Source organism: Thalia democratica, chromosome 8 (assembly GCF_965202585.1).
Source record: "Thalia democratica chromosome 8, ktThaDemo2.hap1.1, whole genome shotgun sequence".
Classification (NCBI taxonomy): domain Eukaryota; kingdom Metazoa; phylum Chordata; class Thaliacea; order Salpida; family Salpidae; genus Thalia; species Thalia democratica.
This window is the reverse complement of record NC_139172.1, coordinates 37,839,733-37,862,351: the sequence shown is the minus strand read 5'-3', so window position 1 is coordinate 37,862,351 and position 22,619 is coordinate 37,839,733. Positions and strand designations below refer to the sequence as shown.

The following is a 22,619-nucleotide window of genomic DNA, read 5'->3' as shown; positions in this document are numbered from 1 at the left end:
TACTATTATTTCAAACTTTAAATAAATTTTAATATATATCTCAATATTAATTTATGTTCTGCTAAAGAAAAAAAAGTAGTGTAAATAAATTCTGAAAAAACCATAAAACTGAAATTTACTTCAATTAATTAAATGTTTACTTTTAAAACAGTAAAGTTTTTAACAATTATCTAAGTTCTACAAGTATTTTGTGTGCAAATTAAAAGTTAAACACTCTTAAGCAATATAAAAAAATATCTTTTTACTATTATTACTATTAGGAATGATTTAATGTTATTAAAAGCTTCGACTAATTTTAGCTTCTTTTTGAAATAAAAAAGCTATGCAAGCAAAAAAAGACACATCTATAAACTTGTGCTAAATTCAGTAAAGAAAATTTTTAAAGCTCATGTTACTGGTAAAGTTTTGTTCAATTTTAATACACAAATGTAAAAGTTAAAAACTATTTTAGGTCATTTCAAGTGTTACCAGAACTTAATAATCCTAAAAAAATGTATATATATTTTTTTCTTTTAAACCAATGCTATTTTAATAAAGTAACAATAGTAACATTATAAACTCTTTCCGTCAGAAACAATATAATATGTTTACTTTGACGTAATAAGTAGTGACGTCACTGCAGAATGCTTCCCAGCTCGCGCATCAGCCTGCCGTCGTTGCTAAGCGACGACTCGACCCTCTCCAGGGGCCGGTGGTTGGGGGCATCCCCGAAGTTGAAATTGAGGGTCAAATTGGGGAAAGAGTTGGACTTTTTCTGCTTCAAAACCGGCTTCTGGTTGGTATTCAGGGTAATTCCCTGATCGAGCTGGTACCTGTACGACCACTGCTGGTTCTCCGTGGGGGTTTTACCTCTTTCAAGAAAGTTTGAAGCAGTCGAAGCGGTGGTTTCAACGTTAGGGGTTTCGCTCGAAGCTGGAGCGTTTTGAAAGCTTGGAACTGCAAGAGTTGTATCAGATGCGGGGATTTTGTGCGGAATTGGAATGGCAGGTGTTGGAAAGTCGATTTTGGCCGTTTTGGTTTTGGCTTCCGGTCGCTGGACCTGTGGTGGCTGAAAGTGGTGAATTGACCTGAAAATAAAACAGCTAGTTTTTATTTGTTAGTTTGAAGATTGCAAGTCATTCAATTTTTGACTGACTTAAAAGTTTCAACAAAAATCGAAATAGTCGAATGATCTAGGTTTTGTAATATCAAAAATTAGTTTTGAATTTATCTCTTGGCAAACAAAAGTTTTGGTTTTTATTGTAAAATCTTTTGTCGTAATTTGGCTTAAAAAAGTACTATAAGTTTTAAAATCGAATACCACTTATAGAAACCAGTATTACCTAAAATGTGTACCAATGTGTCTTAATATGTTCTGCCTTGCTAATATTATTAAAAAAAATACTTTTGTGACATATGTAATTAATTTTTTGTTTTAACAAGTTTAATTGAAATTTGAATTGACAAATAAGTAGACAGAATTTAATTAAAATTCTTCTCATAAGTTGTATTTATTTTAAATTCTTCACATAAGGTGCATTTATTTTATTTTTAAAAATAATTTATAAAAAGTGACAACAATATGGCTAAGACACGTTTTTAGTTTCTAAATTGGTTTACCTTTTTAAGACAAACTTGTATAAACTGTTTTAACACAGTAGATCCGCAATTATCATATTATATAATGTATCATATGTCCCGATTTAAAGAAAACAAACAAAGAGATCTCAACTACTAAAGGAGAAATAATAAATTAGTTCTTTCAAGAATTTATCTTGCAAACTAAGTTTCGGTTTAAGACCTCGTCAGTGCTTAAATAAAAAATATAAAAAGGTATGTAACAGTCATGGAAAATAATATCTAAACAATTAAATAAAAACATTTTTTTACTTCAAAACAAAACATATTCAATTTTAATAACAAGATTGAGTCTATGGTAAAGTTTAAATTTTAGTTGAGTTTCAAAATCTGAAATGAAAATAGTTATATAAAAGTTACTTAATAAAATAAAAAAAAGTAAAAATTACTTAATTAAAAATGCAGTTAATATTAGTAAGTGAGCTTCAAGTTGAGATGCATCTAATATTATATTAGAAAATATTAAAAATTGTTCTAAATAGTTTTTTTTCTTAATTAGCAGTCAAAAGTTAAAATTCTGATAAATTTAGAGCTTTACATAAAGCTAAAAACATTTTTCAACAACTAAGTTATGCCAGTTTGCATAAGGGTTTTGTTTAAATCAAATCTGGATATCTTTTAAGTTAACTGAAAAAAAAAAAATAACACAAACATATTTAGTTCAATTTTATAAGACTAAAAAAAGTATTTTATTAAGTGTTTTTAGTAATAGTTTAAAATAGTAGCTAATCCATTATTTTAGTATTTTTGTGAATGAGATAATATTATTACAAAACTTATATAGTTTTTGCATTTTTTTCAGGCCTTAGCATTAAAAATTTTCAAAGTTAATAAAAATATGCACAAATTGACTTGTCAATGTAGAAAAAAGAAATTAAATTAAATTTGCACGGAACTCCAACTAAAATAGTTACAATAAGACAAAACATTTTTGAAAAACAATGCATTAGAAATACAAACTACAAAAACTCGGAGTTATCAGAGTTTGAAATACTTGAATTTTCGAACGTTAATAAACTTTTGTTATAACCGATGGTTTACTTGAAAAAAGTACACATTGTATGCCTGTTTTCAGAAAGTGTGCAAGGGTGTTTAATAAACCAGTCAAAGTTTGTTTTGATTAGTTTGTTAAGTTTATTTGGTTATCTGTTAATTAGTTAGGGATTTCCCCAAGCTCTGGTTTGGTTGATAAACTTAGTTAAACCCAAACAAATCTGTTTGTTGGGCAGAAGGACGAAGGTTAGAAAATGGGAGACATTTCTGCATTCGACATAACTGCCCCAAAATTTATACATAATGCCTATACTAGATAATTCCCTACTAAATATTTTACCGTTTTAATACTTAACACCCCCTGTCAGCTTAAATTTTTAGGAACTCCTGGAAAAAAAAAAAAAAACGAAATCCAACCTGTTTATTGGACAGAAAGGCGAAGGTTTGAACATAGGCGATTTGTCGGTGGTCGGAATGAACACGTCTTGCAGGGGACTTCCCTGGGTCGGAACCAACATTGTTTTCAGCAGAGGGATTTCCCCCTGCACGTGGGAGTTGGCCCTCCTGTAGGTTGGATTACATTGGTTGTTCATGGTGACCACTGGCGGCAGGTAGTTTGAGGTAGCTCTGTTGAAAAATATAGTTTAAATTTTATTTCAAAAACAATTTTTTATTTTCTTATTAAACACAGTATTTATTTCGGCCATCATCAACAAAGTTGAGATGTTTTATGCTATCGATAATAAACAATGAACTTAACCGCACGATCAACAACAATGAGCATGGAGAGTTAAATCTCACATTAAGCTGACAATGTCTAAGACGTTGGGCTGTGAAGATTTGCCTGCGTCAATTTTTCGGACTTTACCCACAAACGGTCGCTTCAGTACTTCGTACTTAAACATCTGTGGTTAGATCACAACAGCGGTTTCTCGCGACTATTCCTGCCTGATGAGTCCTAATTAGGACGAAACCGGTCGTAGGATTGTCTCGGATGCTGTTGTTGTTGATCGTGCGGTTAAGTTCATTGTTTATTATATGATTTTTAACACAAAAATGTATAACATCAGCATTTATTGCTATAGCACAGTGTCAAGTTTTTAAAGTAGAATCGTTATACCCTTAACTGTTTACTTGCAAAGTTCACTTGTAACACTGGTTTTTTATACTGTTAACTTAGGAGTACAGTAGCTAGAAAATTAATACTGATACAGCTGTATTTTAGACTTGAAACTAAAATGAGTCAGTTCTTCAATTTAAACTTTCTGTACAAAGCAATTAAACAAAACAATTAAAAATCGTTTATTTAGCAAAAACAATCCTGTTGTACTGCTGATATAGTCTAAACCAGGGTTTCCTAAAGTGGGCCAAGTGGCCCCCTTGGGAACATGACAGATACTCAGGGGACCACGAGCAGTAAAGGGGTAAGAGGGGGGGCATGAGGTCATAATTTGAAACTTAAACTAGATGTTCTCGAGTTGCAAATGAAAAAAAAGGTCTTAGGTGTTTATTATGGTAGTTTTTTAGTAATCTTGGTAAAGGGGGTCATGACTTTTTTAATTTTTTTAAAGGGGGCCATCTGCAAAAAAAGTTTGGAAAACCCTTGTCTAAACTTAAAAAAAAATAAACAAGCGTTTTCTAATTAGATCAACATTTATATTTGTAAAACTTATAAATATTATATACTTTTATACTTTTGTACTATTTTACATAAGTATAGGTTTTAAATCACTACTTAAAAACACTTAAGCAGTGTAAAGCAACTTAAAAAACAACTAGTTTACAATATTCATGTTAAACAATTTTTCTATAAATTTAGCCTTTTTTATACTTAAGAGAAACCAAACTGCTATACTGCGGGTACCTCAAAGTTGGCTGTTGTATTTACACGAATGTATAAAAACATCAAAATATAAATAAATTGAAAAAAAAACCTGTTATACTGCGGGTACCTCAGCGTGGGGTACTGCAGCGACGCTTGATTGTTCAAAATTTCCTGCTTCCTTTTGATCTCCATCAACTTCACCTTCTCCTTCAGCTTGTCGTTGACGTACTGACGGTTCTTAAGCGTTGAACTGTCCACACTTCCACGCTGGTGATAAAAAATTGAATATTCATTATATACAATATATTAATAAAACTGCATTCGAATCGAACAAAGATGATTAATGCAGAAAATTTGTCTAAACTTGTTAGAGGAACATGGCATAAAAGAAAGCGATCCTTCTTGCTAACAAAGACTAAAAATAAGACTAAGCCATATACAAAGTATGACAAATACAATTTCTAACAGTCAGGTTTTCTTGTGCTGTCCACCCTAGCCTTGTGTCGATGAAGCAAACAATAGCTTATCAAACGAAATATATGATGGAAGAAAACTGATTAAAGTTGCTTAAAACATTTAATCAAGCAATTTTATTTTTAAGTTACTTGACTTGGCTACTTAAAAAAATAAAAAGATAAAATGTATTCTTGTTTTCAATTTAAAACACGTAAAACACAACACATAAATATAATTAGATATTCTTTTTCAAATAAAATATGTAAATTAAATCATACATTAACAAAATATCTTGTTTCCAATTGCAATGTGTAAAGTTTAGTAAAATGTTATTACCCAACCTTCGTTTCACTCCTTGCCATCTTTTCCTGGCACCCCAAGCTGTCCAGCGACCCTTTTCTCTTCTGAGGGGGAACCACCTGGATGGGCGAGTTGATCGGAACCATTTTCCCGCCGTTTTTCGGCTCGAAAAAGCTTCCCGTTGAGTTTTGGCTCCTCGGTCGGATCTGAGTGAAGGAAGTCGAAGAATCGGTGGAAAGTTTTGGTGCCTGGAAAATGTTTTTTTAGTTTTTCAAATAATGCTACAATAGGGGTAGTTAAATGTAGTGTTTCGTTACGCGGAACTGATGCTATTTTTTTTTTGTTAAAGAAGGAAATTGTGAACTCGCAAGTTGAGTGAATAGTTGTAATTTCACTGAACACTTTAATGTAGAGTATACCTAAGTCTAAGTTTATTAAAAACTATGTACTTCTGTTTTTTAATGCGGTCAAAGAAAATATTTCGTTGTGGAAACAAACTTGCACAAGTAACGAGACTACACAAGAAAAATTTACAAAATGGAAATAAAAGCTTTGTTATTTTTACATTGCTGTGTATTTATTGTAGTGAAAGCAAACTGTGCATTTATTTATTAAGTATATAAGTTTTTTCAAGGCTTTTTCTGTTTATATTCTTGATACAAATAAGAAAACTACTTAAACCTCAAAAAAACTGATGTTAGTAGAGGACTTTAGTTTTCACTAAAATTACTATATTCATTACTTGTTGATCTCAAAAAGGGTAAGGAACTTAACTTTACTTAAACAAAATTTTATTAAAGTATAAAAACTATACAAACTGTTATACATTACATAATCAATTTTAAACTGTTTTTAAGACTAATTTTTCATAGTTCTTAACTATCTTTAGCATACCATTACAAAAACAACAAAATATCAGTTTAATCAATAAGAAGTATGTACATTATATCAACTGTGGACAGTCGTAAACAGTTTTCGAACCAACGTTGAACACAAACCTTGTTTTTGTGTTTCTCAACTTCCGCCTCGTACTTTTCCTTGAAGTTTTTGGCTTTGGTCTCCCAATACCGCACGAGCTCCTCCTGCTTGATCAGATCCTCGTGGACTTCCTCTATCACTTCGAACAGCTTGCCGGTTGGTATCTGTCAGGAAAGTATGAAGTCAGTGTTTTGACAAAATTTGATTTTCTGCCATGTTTTTAACATTTGCGTTCAGTGTAAGCAAATAGAAAAATAGTTATAAGAGCTTGTGTTGTAAAACAAGAATGCCAAGGTTTTGAAACACAAGCCTGATAAAATATTAATTAATTTTAAGAAAAGTAATTATGTAAATGTGTATGAAACTAATTCACAATCAGAACGCCTGGAAACATTTAAACTGGTTATTTTTTAATAAAGTTTTCTTAATATCAAAATAAAAATCCTGATATTGTTAAATCATATCAAATATTATTACAAACATTAAACCAGTGAATTGTTGTTGTTTCAATTGCTTTAAAGTTTAACTTTTTCTGTTTGTTACTTCAGTAAGTTAAACCGCGTATTCAGAAAAACAAAGCAGATAAACACAACTAGTTTAGCTAAAAACATCAAAAAAACATAGCTGTATTGCGGTGGGCCTGTCACGAGAGTATAATTTAAGTAAACAGGTGTTTTGATGGCACAAAAGCTTGTGTATTTTAAGCACAACAACTACAATAAAGGTTTTAAAGTAGAATAACTAAATGAAAAATAAGATAACTTTAGCTTTTATTAGTAAAAAAATCTTTTGATTTAAAAAAGCAAACATAATTACAAAATAAACTAGTTTATAATAAGTTAAAACTTTTAAGAACAACTGCTAAACTCACTTTTTCTAATGCTTGTTTCTGGTTTGGCAAAACAGCTTTATATTTGACAAGAATCTCCATTATTCCTTCAACATCTTCTTTGTCTTCCCAACTGTTGCTATGACTGCCGTTGCCATGATTACTGTTGCTATGAGTACTGTTGCCATGACTACCGTTGTTATGAGTGCCATTGCTGTTATTGCCATTGGCGTGCACTCTAATGTCGTTAACCCACTTTTGGACTTGCAACTCTTTACCTGTGAAGAAAACTAAATTATTTTAAGTGTCTAAAAAACTGTCTGGTAATCATAATAATTCATTGGTTTCCTTCTTTTATTTTTTAGAACAGCATGAAAGATAAAATAAAGTGTAAAATTATTAAAACATAATTACTGCATTTTTCATATACATCTTTTCTTCAAATTTTTATTTAAACTAAGCACCTGAGCAAAATTAAAAACAAAACTTTAAGAAGCGCAAATAAAGAAACAGTTTCCTAACTTGGGGTATTTTTTGAATCGGCGGCGATTATCCTGTCCTTCTGATTGGTCAGATGCTGCAGCGCCGAGTGGTCGATCAATCCCGGGTCGTAGTAGCCGACGGGGTCCTTGGAAAAGGTGGTCGCCGCGGAAGCCACGGTGGCGGTGCCGAGCGGGTTGCTGCCGGTCGTCATGGTGACGGTCTGCTCCAGGGAAAGCACCTCGTCGAAGGGAAAGTCCCTGCAGTCGACGGCTTTCAACTGCTGCTGCAGCTCGATCTGGTCTCGGTCCAGGGACTTTCCCAAACCCGAGGTTGAAAGTTGGTTCATTGTTTTGTGTGTTTTTTTAAGTATTTCTAAAAATCAGTACTCAGTTAACATTTTTACGCTTAAATATATATTTTTAATTTTGGGTATGCGTTATTTATTAAGCTGAAATCAAACGCAAGTAAACAAATAACAAATGTAAAAAGATAAAAATAAAAAAAATTGGTTAAAAATTATTTTTTAAGATTTTATAAACAGTTCAGAATCAAAGACTGTACTTTTATTTATACTAAAACAATATTTTCAAAGCTAGCAAAACAAACATAAATATTCATAACACAAGCGTTATAAATTTATAATAAATATGTTTCAATGTACCTTTTAGAACAAAAAACAAAGGAAAACTAATAGTGCCTAAAAATTAGATTTTGTTACGCGTACTTGGGTGTACAATTGTTGAGAAAAAACTTTTCCCAGAAACATTTAGCTGTAAATTGCTGTAAATTGTAAATTTAGATGGACTTTTAATGAGAATATTCAAAGTTGAATTGTCGAATACAATAGTTAATTTTTAGATTTGTTACTTGAAAATCATACTGCTTGCTAACTAAACTGTGCATGAGGTAAACAAAGATGCTTATTTTATCAGAAAGTTAAAAGGTTTTAGATAAGCTCTAATTGTACTTTATCAAGAACAATTAAACATTTTTCAAACTCTAAGTTTTGTTCGTTTAAACTATTTAAAATATGCTTGAAGTTAAATAAAAAGCAATTTTTTATTTTTGTAACCTTGTATGAAAAGCAAAGAACAATATGAATTTTTCTCAATAACCAAGCCTAACCCCTACGAAAATTGCAATGAAAGGCTTTAAGCCTACTATTCAAATTAAATCATCAAATAAACAAAATAATTAAACATTGATCGATTTTAAAATCAACAATTAGATTTTTTTAGACTTTCCTAAAATATACGACTAATAGTTTACAAACACTTGCCACTTAAAAAACCTGGCACTTTTTAACATTCTGTACAATAAAGTATTTTTGATAAAACAACAAATTTTGATTACGATATGGTCTGTTAGCTTTAAATTTTTCTAACTGTATAGCAATTTTTTTGTAAGTGTACGCTGCTAAAAATGAAACCAAATAAAAAGCTATATTAATATATATTAATATATATTAATCAAGTTATAACTTTTATTACAATCATACAACACGCGGTAACTAACCAAGGTTTAAAACAAAACTTGCAAAATAACTCTTTATGATTAAATTTTATTTTTTGTTAGGTTAGTTACAGTTTTATGTATTAAAGATGCTTACCTACTAGAATATAAGCACAAACCAGCCTCTAAAACAAAAAGTAGAAATCAATAAAAACCGATTTAATTCAATTACATGCTTCTTTAAATATAATTAATCAATGAAAAAAAGAAATTAAGTGATATACCAACTTATATTATAATTTTCCTTTTTTGTCTGTTCAATTACTTATACAGAGTATGAGAATATAATGATATAATGAATGTATAGAAATACTTGTATTAATTCTACCGTGAAAAAAGCATTCTTAGAGCCATTGAACTGAAAACTTACTGTAAGAAAATAAACAGAAGTTTCTTGTGTAATTTTGAAACTTTCTAGATAAAATAGCTGAGCAACATTTTATGTGTTTTTCGTTTATTTAGTTAGCTTTTAATAAAAAGATATTTGCAAAACTCAAAAACATTAACTGTTAAAAACTCTTAGCTAGGACACTTTTTAAGAATTTTTGTAATTTTTAAGTTGAAGAATAGCTTATAAATTATACTGCTTTCTACAGTTTTTAAAGTGTTAAAGGAGAGGAAAACATTATATCATAAAAACCAATAAAAAAAACGAAACTAATGTCCATTATAAGGATATTTTAAAGTAAAAGTTGTAGCTTATATAAATACAAATTTATTGATCTTTTGAAGTGAGTAAACAAACCAATAAAATTTAGTGAACAAAACACTGTTTATATCCTAAAAAATTCAGCATTAAAGTGATTTATACTTTAAGCTTTCAATTTGCAGAAAAAAACAGTTATAAAATTCATACAAAATTATTGCAAAACTTTCATACTAACTGTTCACACCTTGAGCGGGTTGTATGGAAGGTTAATGAGGTTTTGCAAACGTTTTCAATTATAATTTAATACCTGTAAATCAACCGCGAAACCTCTGCATTATACTAAAAAATGTAATTGGTTTTTGGTCGAATTAATGCCTTTTCATTTGTTTTGACTTCAAACAAAAGTTATGAAATTGTTTTTTATAATAACTTAAAAAATTCAAAAACTTACCATCTTTTGATTTTTAATTAAAAAGTACTTAAGTAGTAATTCGATTTAGTGTTAGATAACAAAGTTATGCAGGGTTTTTATTAAAAATGATTTTTGTCTTCATATATTTTCTATCAAGTGCAAATATTTTTTTAAGTCTAGCAACATTCTAAAAACAGTTTGCAAAAGTTTCTACAATTAGAGAAGTTATTAACTTTAATAAATAGTTTTTTGACAAAAGAAATTTCTTTAACTGTTTTAAAACAAAATCTATCTTTTAAAATTAGAATAAAAATAATATTTGCGAAAAATAACACTGTTGTCTACCTGCAGTGTTTACTTAAAAAAACTTATCATTTAATTTAATTTAATATTGACACTTAACAGTTTAAGATTGCTTTTGTAGAATTACCTTTTTGTTTTGTAAAATTAATACTGCCAGACGTCAATCTTCTAATCTTATTGGTTTTACACAATTTGAAAAATTAAGTGATAATATCAAACAGGTGCTTGAACAACAAACAAAGTTGAACAACCACAAACTTGAAAAAGTAATTACACACCTTTTTAATAGGCTACAACATATATCTGCAATACAACTTTTTGGATTACAGCTTGTTTTTTTTGTAAATAAAAAAAAGTTGTTTTTAGATTTGTTATACTTACCTTAAATGTAAAATACTTTCGGACTTGTGTTCTAAATTATAATTTTGAAAAGATTGTACTAATATAAAAATAACAATTAATATAATAATATAAAGTTAAGTATTGCTCTGTGCTAAACACACATGAGACTTAAATAATAAACACTTTATTAAAAAGAAAAAAAAGCAACTTAATTCTACCACTGTAAAGAATGTAGCTACTATGTCAACATAAATATTTAATATATCTTGTTTACTAAAACCACCATTGAAAAAAAAGCTGGTTTATAATCAATAATCTTTTTTAAAAGACTCAAGTTTTACTCGTTACATGTATTTATCAAAAAGTGTATTAGACTAAAAAAGCGCACTCATTTACATTTTGTAAGCAAGTTTTACATAAGTTTGTGTAAGTCACATGATGTATTTTTGAGTTGCATGTCGTTTTATCAAAATCATTACATAACTCAGTTTACTAAGAGAAAGTGAATTCTGTATTAGCAAGAGTAAAGTGTGTGCAAATTCATGATAGCTGTTTTATAAAACAAATTTAACATGATTTTAGTCAAAACATGTCAGAAAGGTAAATAAAACGACTTTTAGTAGTTTTAAAGTTTTTTGGTAAAATAAATTTAATTCAGCTGCAGCTAACAAAAGCAAAAAAATATAAAAAAAAACCAAGGGTTAAATATTTAAATTTAATAAAAACTAGTTTACAGTTTTTTTAAACGAGCCTTGTAAAAAGTGGCCTGTATTGGTAGTACAGAGAAAAAATAAGTTATATTTTGACTAATCAGTAATAAAAAATATCTCACCAACCTTAAGAATGAGATTTAATACAAGATAGGCCCCTGCTTTGCTTTGACAAGATTGAAATCTACAAAAAATTGGCTCTCAATCAGTTAAACACTAAAATTAATTACATTTAGAAACATTAAATTTAAATTTAAAAATCTATTTTTAAATTTTAAATTAAGATAATTGATAAATAAATCATTAATTTGGTTAGATTTTATGAAGTGGCATTATTATCTTAAAAAAATTTGTCTTAAACTGTCAAAAAAAGTCATCTAAGTCCCATAAATTACATAAACTATTATTTTTTTTGTATTTATATACTAAGTTTTTCATATAAGGATTACTAAATCAAAAGTTTACAAAAATTAAAAAAAAAATAAACAAAAATAATAAAAATAATTTAGCCCAGCCTGTTTAAACAAAATACTGAGATAACTGTGTGAAACTAGTAGTTTGTAAAACAGTGAAAGTCAACACTTGGTAAATAAACAAAAAGAGCATTTGTATGCTTAACTTAAAAAACAAAGAGAGAATCTATTTTGAAAGAAAGTTAGCTTCAAATTAAAAGTTTGCTTGCAAATTAAAGTTAGCTCAAGTATTAATAGTTTGTTAGTAAATCGATATATTCACTAATAAACTGAGAAAAAAATAGAACGGAAATTAGCATAGAAGTGAGTAAAGTACATAAAAAATAATTGAATTAAATGTGTTCAAAGCCCTATAATTACAATACTAAAATAGCACTTTCAGTTGTTGAACATAAATAGATTGTTGCCTTGAAAACAAAACAAAAGAAATGCAATAAATCATGACAAAACTGTTGTACTTATTAATTATTTTAAAGAATTAAAAATTACAACAAATCTTAAACTTTTTGCTTTCCAATGATAAAGTTATATCTTTTCTAAATCAAAATTTACTAAACAAATTAATTTACAAAAAAGCAGATTTAAGTATCACTATAACAACTAAATAATAAAAAAGAAACACAAAGAACATTAAATCACTTAAAGAATGCAACCACTTAACTAAGTTTAGTTAGCACTGCGCTAAACTGTTTAGCGCGAAATTATGACCGTAGCCTAGGGGCATTGCGAAATTGTGAAATTTGACGCTTTTTAATTTGACACTTGGTATCATATCCGCTCTTATTGTTAAACAAAATTGTTTTCAACTGAATTGAAAAATTTTCTCTATTTTTCGTGATAAATCATTTTTGTCATTTAGTGTGCTTTGTGCTTCAATCAATTTAAAAGTAGAAACTTAAACGGTAGAGTAAACGAATATTTTAATAAAAAAAAATAAAAAAGTGTTTATAGTTATTTCATCTAAATTAGTCGTTTACCAAACAAATAACAAAAAGAAAGTTTGTTTCCCATTGTGAAATATTACTTTGTTTAACTAGCTTTGGTCAAAACACTTGTGCATTTTAAATGAAATTTTCAAATTTGTTGTACTTTTTACAAAAACAGATGTTTTTAAATTAAAAAAAAAAAATCCTGACACTTTGATAAACAAACGATAAAAAGTTAAACGCAATCCTGTTACAAAGGATTTATTTTTGTAAATTTTACTAAATCATTCACATAAACCTTCACAAACAAGTTACAAAAAGATTTGAAATAAAAACTTTTTACAACTTTCAACATTTTCTCGTCAAAATTTTTTTGAGCAAACTGCTAAATGTTCTTTTTCAGCAAAAATTCCAAAACGAAAAGTTTTACGATTTCAAAAAAGCCTTAATTAAACTAAGTTCAAAACGCTTTTACCAAAAAAATTTTTTTATCAACAGATCAGAATATGCTTTGATTATCCAAGGCAGGTGTAAACAAATACAAAAGTAAAGGTTGAGTTAGTAGTTAAAATTCTTCGTACTCTATTTCTTTTTAAATCCTAAAGAAAGATTTAAAAAAAATACTCAAATGTGCTAACAGTAACTTTTGTTTGTACATTTGAGTAATTTTTATAGAACTTTTATTTGAATTTGTAATGAAATAAAGTACGAAGAGTTTTTCTCAGACTATTAAATGAATATAAGACGCAATCAACATAATCAGCCTACCTTTTCACTGCTTGCACGTTGCTTTTAAACTTACAACTTGATAGCCTATAATAAAACTTAAATATTTATACAATAACAAACTTGTAACAAAAAATCGTTTTAAACATCTAACTTTTTTATCTAATCTACTCAAGTTTTTTTTCAAATACTATGCAATTTACTGCCAAAATAAAATCATTTTGTGCACAACGCACTGCACAGTAGTGTGAACTTTTTTTTGTGAAACTTTAAACTGAATGATAAAATCTTTTTCTTAACTTGTTTGTTTGTTCAAACGAAACTAAATGCTCTTTTGAGTTTGAATTTTGTTATTGGTTTCACTCAAGCTTTATATACTTTTGATTGGAAATAGTGGAAATACTTAGCAGTTCTTTAATAATACCGTGGGCAAATGCAATTTAATATTGATAGAAATACCATCGGTTGTTGTATACACTTATTTAGTTATACAGTTTTAACGGAAAGTGTTTTCACCATAACGTTCAAAACTCAGTGAATTTCAAAAAAAAATTAATATATTTAAACAGCCATAGATACTTTTGTATTGCATGAAAGCGGTTGTTCTCTTTTTTAGGCGCAAATTTTCAAACTATTTAGATTCTTTGATCAAAAAGACAGTGATAAATTCAACAAATGTTTTAGGTACTTTTAGTGCTGTTTTTGTCGATTAATATAAATAATTTTTTATCATTTGTTAACTAAAAACTAATATTAATAAATCTTTAGCTAACTTTTACACTTAAAGTTTGAAAAAAAAAAAATTTATTCTGAATCGATTGTTTATATTCCACATAACTACTTTGATTATTTTAGAGTATGTTAAAATTTTCTTAAATGTTTAAAATTAAACAAACTGGTTTAATTCTAAAACTGAATTAAACAGTTTCTAGTTTAGAGAAAGTTGGTTATAAAAATAAATCAAAAATTTCGTAAATGTATAGTAAATATAAAATGTTACCGTTTGATTGGCAACAATACATTTTATATAAAGTTTATAAGCAATTACAGTTTTTTAAAGGTAACTACTGTTTTTTATAAAGAAACAGTAGTAAACTTTCAGAAGAAACAAAAAACAGTTTGCCAGCCTTATACTTACTTTAAAGTTTCAACAATATAACTTTAACGGTCAACTAGCAATGTAAAAACAGTTATATAACACATACTGGATACTTGCTTGAAAAATAAATCCACTAAAAACAACTTCAAATTTTATTTCAGTAAATGTTTGCGGTTTATGAGTGGCAAAAAACAAACAAACTTGCTACAACTGTTATCATGTAGCAGCTTAAAAACAAAGCATATTTATAGATTGCTTGCTTAAAACTTGCTATATTGGTCTTAGTTGTATTAGACTAACTGTAATTTAACAATATCTGAAAATAAACTCAGAAATATTTTATTTTAAGTTATTTTTCATTTTTAAAATTTCAAAGCGAAATCATACTAAGTTACATCAAACTCGTTTCAAATTAATTTTTTGTGAGCTGCAAAAATAATTCCAAGAAATGGTATTAAAGCTTTATGGTTAAGACTTGTCAAAGTATCAAGTTTCCGATTATTATGAAATATATAAATACCTTTTAAGATTTTTACGTGCTTGCTATACTTGTTTTAACTGTGAATTTAAGTAGATCACTTTTTCAAAAATTTGTTGCTTTTTCAAAAAAATATACTTACTGATAATTTTCTAAGAAACTTAACAAAAGTTTTTATTTCAACACAAAAAATGTACTTTTCTAAATATTTCTCTTCTAAATTAACATTCGTAATACTTATTTTACTGATTTTAAAGTGTCCTTTTAAAAACATATACTTTTTAAAAAGCTCTAATTTTAAATTTAGGTCTAATGAAAAAGTATAATTAAGTTCAGCTAGTTTAAAGATAATGTAAACTTCATGTAAAACAAATTGGAAGCTGTCTTTGAATTTTTATTAATTTTGATTCTAAAAATTGCATTACCAATTAATTTTTTTTTTCAGTTTTAATGTTTAAAGCTGTAATAAGTGTTATGTTTAAACGTAGTTTTCTATCGTATTTATATATTTAATACAACTAACTTTTCAATTAATTGGATATAAACTACAATAAAACAATTTTTTTAAACTGTCTAAATCGTCATGTTTATAACTATCTTAAAAGCTAGTTGAAAAAAATAAAATTAATGTCACGAAGTTGAAAGCTTTAAAGATGCCAAAAAAATTTAATATCAGTTTTGAAATTTGTTTTTTGCTTAGTTTATTTTTAAGAAAGATTGTCAAAGTCTTAACAAATAAGCTCATTTTACCGTTAATATTTCAAAAAAAAAATTAAGATACAAAGAAACATCAATTGTTTCTTAAATTTAACTTTTTAAGTTTTAGTGAAAACTAAAAACATCAGAGTCATTAATTTTTTAAAGACAGCTATTTTGTACACACATTGTATTTTACAAACAAGATTTAAATTACACTCAATATCATCCTAGATCTTGTAAAAAAAGTTAATTTCATATTCTGACATGAAGAAATTCTAAAAAACAAAGTTCACTGATCCAAGGTTTGGAGCTTTGCAAAAAATCACGTTAAGTAGTTGCAAAAAAAAAATTAAAGAAATTTTCATATGCTCAAAACAAAACATACCTTTATCTACTTGCAAAAACAAAACAAAAACACTGATACAAGGTTTAAAGCTATACAAACAGTTACCTAAGACAGTTGCAACAGAAAACAAAAATAAAATAAGATACTTAAAATAATTAAATGCCATCTCAGACAGCAAATTATTCTCAAAAAACAAGACAGTAAAAAGCACAGCAAAGTTCACACGAGCAGGCGAAGTGTGTCAAAGTGTTATTATTTTGCGAAGTGGTAATTTGCATTCTGCTGATGTAATTACCTCTCGTGCGCACTCAACCGCGAAATCTCTTCTCACAATGAAGAAAAAATGTAAGAAAATTTCCAGCTCCTTTGTGAGCGTGCATTTGCGCTGGGTGCTTTTTCCACTATCCTTTTTTAATGTTTCCTTTTGGTTTTTGAATTTGTGGATATTAAAAAAAGTAATTAAACTGATATAATTGTTAAATGTTTTTTTTTTGTGGTTTATTGTCATACAGTAAAACTTTTTATTACATTTTGATTTTCTTTTATGTATCTATTTTTCTTTAAAAGCCGTCTTTTGAAAATCATTTGATGTTTTGTAGTTTCAACTTTTCAGTATTCTTGCTCTTGTTTGTCTTTGTAATCATTTTAACTGAATAAAGTGAAATCACTGTTCAAAGTTTTGTACGATACAATTTTCATGCTAAATAATTTTTTTTTTGTAATTTTGTTAAATGTTAATTCCTAGATTTTTTGATGTTTTTTTTTGTATGTTCATTTTATACTGTTTATGTCTTATGATTTTTCTATGTTTGTTAAAAAGACTAAAAAATCTTGAAAGAAAAGTAGTCTTTTCGGATTATTTTTACTTTGATTTAAAACAGCTACCAAATATGTTAGTAGACCTTAATTGTCTACTGTTTCAAAATTTGTTACAAAAATTTTAGTGTCATTTTTTTAACTTTTAAAATATTAGACAAAAGCATAGCATGATTATTACAATGAATTTCCATACGAATGTAAAGTAACTACACTTTGTATATGTTTTTATGGTTTTTATTTTAAACATTGTCTCTTTATACAGCTCTATTTTTTACAGGTTGTGTTGAAAAATAAACTAACAACTTATTTGAAACATAACCTTAAAATAAAATCATACAGACTGTAAATTTTTGAGGACTTTTAAAATCTCTATATATAGTTATGTTGTCTGCATTTTAACTTTTACTTGAATCATTTTATTACGTTCAAGACTTTTTCGGTAAATTAATTTTATTGTTATATATGTTAAACTACTTATGATAAAAACTTTTATAAGATGGCATACTCTGTAAAAATTTTTTTGTAGTTTTGTCATCATATAGCTATTCTCTACAACTTAGCATAACAAAAAAAAAGGAAGTACTTTTTTATTAATAGTTTTATTATAAGTAAAGTCATTTTCAAATGATAACTAGTTGAAAAGAAAAAATTACGAAAATAAAAATGTTTAATTTCTTAAATTTTCTTTTTGCTTTCCGCTTAAAAATGAAATAAAACGTTCCGGTTTATTCTATTTTAAGAAAGTTTATAAAATTTCTTTAATGGCAAATATACTGTAAAAAAAAAACTTTTCTCAATAAACACACGAAAAAAAAATCAAACAAAAAACTTTGAAAGGTCACGAAAGATTATCTTTTCTAAATCGAGTTTTGCAAAACTTTCTTTATGACTCACAAAGCAGGTTCGGAAAACTGTCATGACGCAATAAAGGATTTTTTAAAAGGTGTTGCTAAGTGACAAAAGGTGTCGTTCGGTTGTAAAAGTGTAAGCTTGGGTGGCACAAAAGTAAAAGATTTTCATACAGAAAAAACTTTCTAAACACTCACCAAAAACATTTTATCACGCACTAAACTTTGTATTAAAAGACTTAACTTGATGTTTAAATGAATTTGTTGTTTAGAACAATCTAGTTTATCAAAGTTCTGCAAAAAATATTTAAACAAAGAATTTAGATGACTCTGTAAACTATTTAAAAACATTAGTTAAAAACAGTTTGTTGTTAAAAGTTGTTTGAGTATTTTTATTAAAACAGTTTTTAATATTTACATTCAGTGACTTTAAACCTAATAAATATTGAAGTAAAACATTTTTAAGCTTACAAAATGAACTTAAGCTTTTTTTGTTTAATTTCATAGCTAATAGTACGTTAGAACAATAAAAAAATTAAACATACTTATTAATTAATCAATTAGAGTTGATAACGTTTTTTTTTAGAATATTTAAGGAAAAAAAAAGAATAATCTTCTTCGACTTACATAAACTTTTTTGCACTTAATAATACTAATGAAGCTAAGAAACTTTGATTTAAAAAACTTAAATTATTGATTGTTAATGATACATTTAAGTACGAAAACTTTCTATACTTTAAAGTTTGCTACAATTTTTTCACACAAATATGAAATTTAATAACCATGTGGTGTTGATAAATTTACTGCAAAGTTACAAAAAATTTGATAAAAAAATTACACAAGCTTTTATAAAGAAAGAGACATGTAGGCCAAGTAATAAATAAACTTCCGACTGCTTCTAGTATAAATTGATTGTTTTCCGATTGTATGTTATTAACTAAACTAATAATAAGCATCTGTTATGGCTAAATTTTAGTATTTGCATATTATAAATTGGTTTTTTACATGTAGTTTTGTATGATTAAGTTATTCTAAGTAGGAGGTGTAAGCCGCTAATTGGAATAAAATCAATTTTAAAGTAAAAAATTTAAAACTACTATTATTCCTTATTGTAGTAGGAAACTGTTTTATAAAAGCTAAATTAAAATTTTAGCTAAAAAAAATATTATTTCTTCAACTTTGAAAAAATATTATTACAACCGTTATAAAGGCAACGTTATTTGTTTAGCCAACTTGAGAAAGTTGTATACAAGGAAGCAAAAGTTTGCATCAAAAGAGCTTACTGCTGACTTAACATTACAACAATTAGATGTAATGATCCGACAATAAATGTAACAATGTTGACGTTACGATGATAAAAAAGACTTTTAAATTAAACAATCAACATTTATATGTGTCAATCAAACCATTTACTTTTATTGGAAACTAGAAATGTAACTTTATAAATAAAAAGCTACTTAAAACGGTAACTTCAGTTAAGGAATTTGTTAAGTCTATATGTCTTGTTAAGAATTAGATATAATCTGCAGTTTAAAACATGATATTTTTGTATCAATTTTGTTCGAAATAACCAAGAAATTTAAAAACAAGTTTAAAATTTTTGTATATAAATTTGTTGGAAATTTTCAAATATCGACTAAATAATTTAAAAAATATTTTTAGGTACGTACTAAGTCATAAGACATACATTTTGCTAGTTCAATTTAATTTGGTAGGTACTAACATAACATTTAAATGTGGTAAACATCGTAGTTTCATATGTTTTTAACTAGTCAGACAGCGAAGTGTTCTTAATACCTCCTTAATTAAGAAGGCCTACTAAATTCATAAATGAGCTCGAAAGTACTTTTAGCTTTAAAAATTAAGTATTGATAGTGAAATATTTTCATTAGATAAATTTTAAACTTTAATTTTTTTTTTATAAATGTAGAAAACAAAATACCGATAAAGTTAAATCATCAGAGCAAAATAATGAGTTTTTACACCCAGATTATGTCGGAAAACCGGTTAGGTATATAGCAGCTACTAAGTTGACATTATGCGTTGTGGTCAGATTTGTAGTATTTTTAACTTTTCCGTAACCACTTCATAAATTGCTGTAGTAAATACTTACCCACAGAGCGATTTAAAATAATAAAAATGTAGGGATAGGTGAGTAGAAAAATAGTTTAAAGTTTAATTTGTTTTAAATTAATACTTAATATTTTAGAAATGTTGTTTAAAAGCTTATACTTTAAAATAAAACATAGTGAGTGGTACTTTGCAAAAATTTTTGCTAAACTTTTTTTTACATATTAATAGTGTTTCTTATTGTTTAAGTATCTAATTTGTATAGTAAAAGCGTTTGCAAACTAATATTTTTCTTTTTTTTTTTCTACCAGATGTTATACTTTCATTCTCATGATCTACAGTTTCGGTATTAGAAAAACTGTCATCAAATAAAAGTTATTCTCAGTACCAAATGCACATTTAAAAACTTTATATTTTAATGTTTGCTTTAATAAAATTAGTTTAAATAATCATTACACATACTTGAACACAAATAGTTACCAACAAATATCTTCTACCAAATTATTTTACAAATAGTTTACAAATCAAAACTACAGTATGTTTTTACATGTAACAAAAAAGGTATAAAAATAGAACTACCTTTTTAATAGGTTTAACTAAAAAGTTTGAAAATAACTAATAAGAATTAAACTTTTACGTAGAAAACGTTTTGTTTGCAGATTATAAACATTTTTAAAATAACTTTTAGAGAAGAAAATAAAAAACAACAACATTCTTCTACTAAAATAAACTTATACATTTTTAGAGTTTAAGAAGTTTCGAGGTTAACAAATTTATTTTAATTTAATGCGGCGCAGCCACTTAGCACAATTTATATAAACCATTATTAAACTTTTGAATAAAGTTATGAGTCAATAAACTACTTTTTCTTTACATACTTTTAAGTTTCTGTTAACGAAGTCTGCCTGTTTGCACAAAATTCAATATTTTTATCAAATTCTAAAGCGCCGGCGACAGATAACTCTAGATACAAACTGTTTGTTATACAAATGTTATATTAAGGAATTATAATAAAAAACTAAGCATTGTTTACAAAAGTGTATTGAAACAAAAAACGTTTATGATGAGAGTTTCTACACGATAAGGGTAGATAAAAGAATAACAGTTCTAAAAATTTTGTAAGAAACAAAAAAAGGATGTTAGTTTTTTATATGATTCGTTTTAATATTTAAGTTATGTTCTATGAATACTTACATAATATAATGATTTAAACTCGCTGTAGAATTCAGAACCTAAGAAAGTTTTGGAATGAAACCATAATAAAACTAAAAGGTTTTACAAATATTTATTCTAGTGTTTACCAAAAATAAAGTTTTTGAGTTTAAGATCTATGATTGATAACGACAAATGTTGATTTCACATATTACACATATATAAGTTTAATGACAAGCTTACAAACACAGTAACAAGTATAGAATTAAACTTTAAATCAATTATCTATTTTTAAAAAGCTGGAAGTTTATGCCAAAACGGAAAATTGTGCAACTGTTTTTGCCATTGTTGGAACTCACAGATCATAATTGAAAATGTTAATTTTGAAACTGCTTGTTGGGGCGTTAGACAAGATTGACAAAAACCTTTGTACATCAAGGCGTAAACAAGTTTACAATTATGAGTTTTCTGTGTTGATTGTTTTTTTATATGTTAATCTAAAAATTCTAGAGTAGACCATGTTTCATGGTTGCTAAACAATAAGAACTTTTTGTGTTGTATTTTTTTTAATTTTTCTTCTCTTCGTTGTATGTTTTTAAGTTTAAGTGGTCCAGGTTTCGATGCCTTGGTCAATCGTAGGACAAAAAACTTTCAATAACAATAATAAATGACATTTTTTTTTTCATACATGTGTTCTAAAACATTTTCAAATAAAAACAAACTAATCAATAGAAATTAAGAGTCTTAGGGAATATTTTCATAAAAAATAGTTAAAAAATTTGGTAGACTAATTCGTTGCAAAAGTTAATGAACTTTTCAACTCTACTGGTTAATATAATTAGAGTTTCTGATTTGTTAACTTTTTAAGAAAATAAGAAACTAAATTGATCAAAATTTTAAGTTTAATAAAGTTTAACTTAGTTTTTTTTAATGTGAGGTTTACAATGTTTTCATAGTATGCACTGTTTATTTATTTTTTGTTGTATTGAACTATATAATTGTTATTGTTATTGTTGTTATTACTATTATACATACTATTTCTTTATTAGTTTATATTTATTTACTACTTTTTTTATAAAAACATGTTTATGCTTTAATCATTATCATAGTATGTTTAACTTGATGGTTTGTGTACAATTTTAGTATTTTTCCTTGTAAAATAATCAATTTAAACATGTTATTCTACCACGGTGCACGAGCACCAGTACGCACTTTTATACCTTAATTTATATGGAGTTTATGAATTAAAAAAAATCTTAAGGGTTTTCGCATTAAGGCCGGTACATAATGATTTCTACGCACCGGCTATGTATATTTGGTATTCAAAAAATTTCATTTAACATTTTGGATACTACATGTACATAGTTGAAAAAACAAATTAAACAGAAAAGCTATATGCTTAATGGATATTATAATGTATTGTATACAATTTTCTTCTTTTCTTTTTTTTAGGAGGTAAATCACGGTCAAGAAAAAATACTTTTGGATACTAAGAAAAAGTATTTCGCATTCTTTAACCCTAAAGCACAAATTAATGACTAGTCGCAATCAATGCAAAGTACTTACTAGACGTT

General features: G+C 27.1%; 1 protein-coding gene across 1 annotated transcript; it reads right to left on the bottom strand.

Moving 5' to 3' along the window:
- Positions 1–389: 389 nt before the first annotated feature.
- LOC145842543 (uncharacterized) lies at positions 390–7,848 on the bottom strand. Its single transcript, XM_082950001.1, has 7 exons — positions 7,521–7,848; positions 7,041–7,276; positions 6,190–6,333; positions 5,233–5,439; positions 4,545–4,702; positions 3,028–3,237; positions 390–1,067 (listed from the first exon to the last, which is right to left on the bottom strand). The coding sequence occupies exons 1-7, from the start codon at positions 7,825–7,827 to the stop codon at positions 614–616; spliced, it is 1,716 nt and encodes a 571-aa protein (XP_082806127.1). The 5' UTR covers positions 7,828–7,848; the 3' UTR covers positions 390–613.
- Between the last annotated feature and the right edge of the window lie 14,771 nt (positions 7,849–22,619).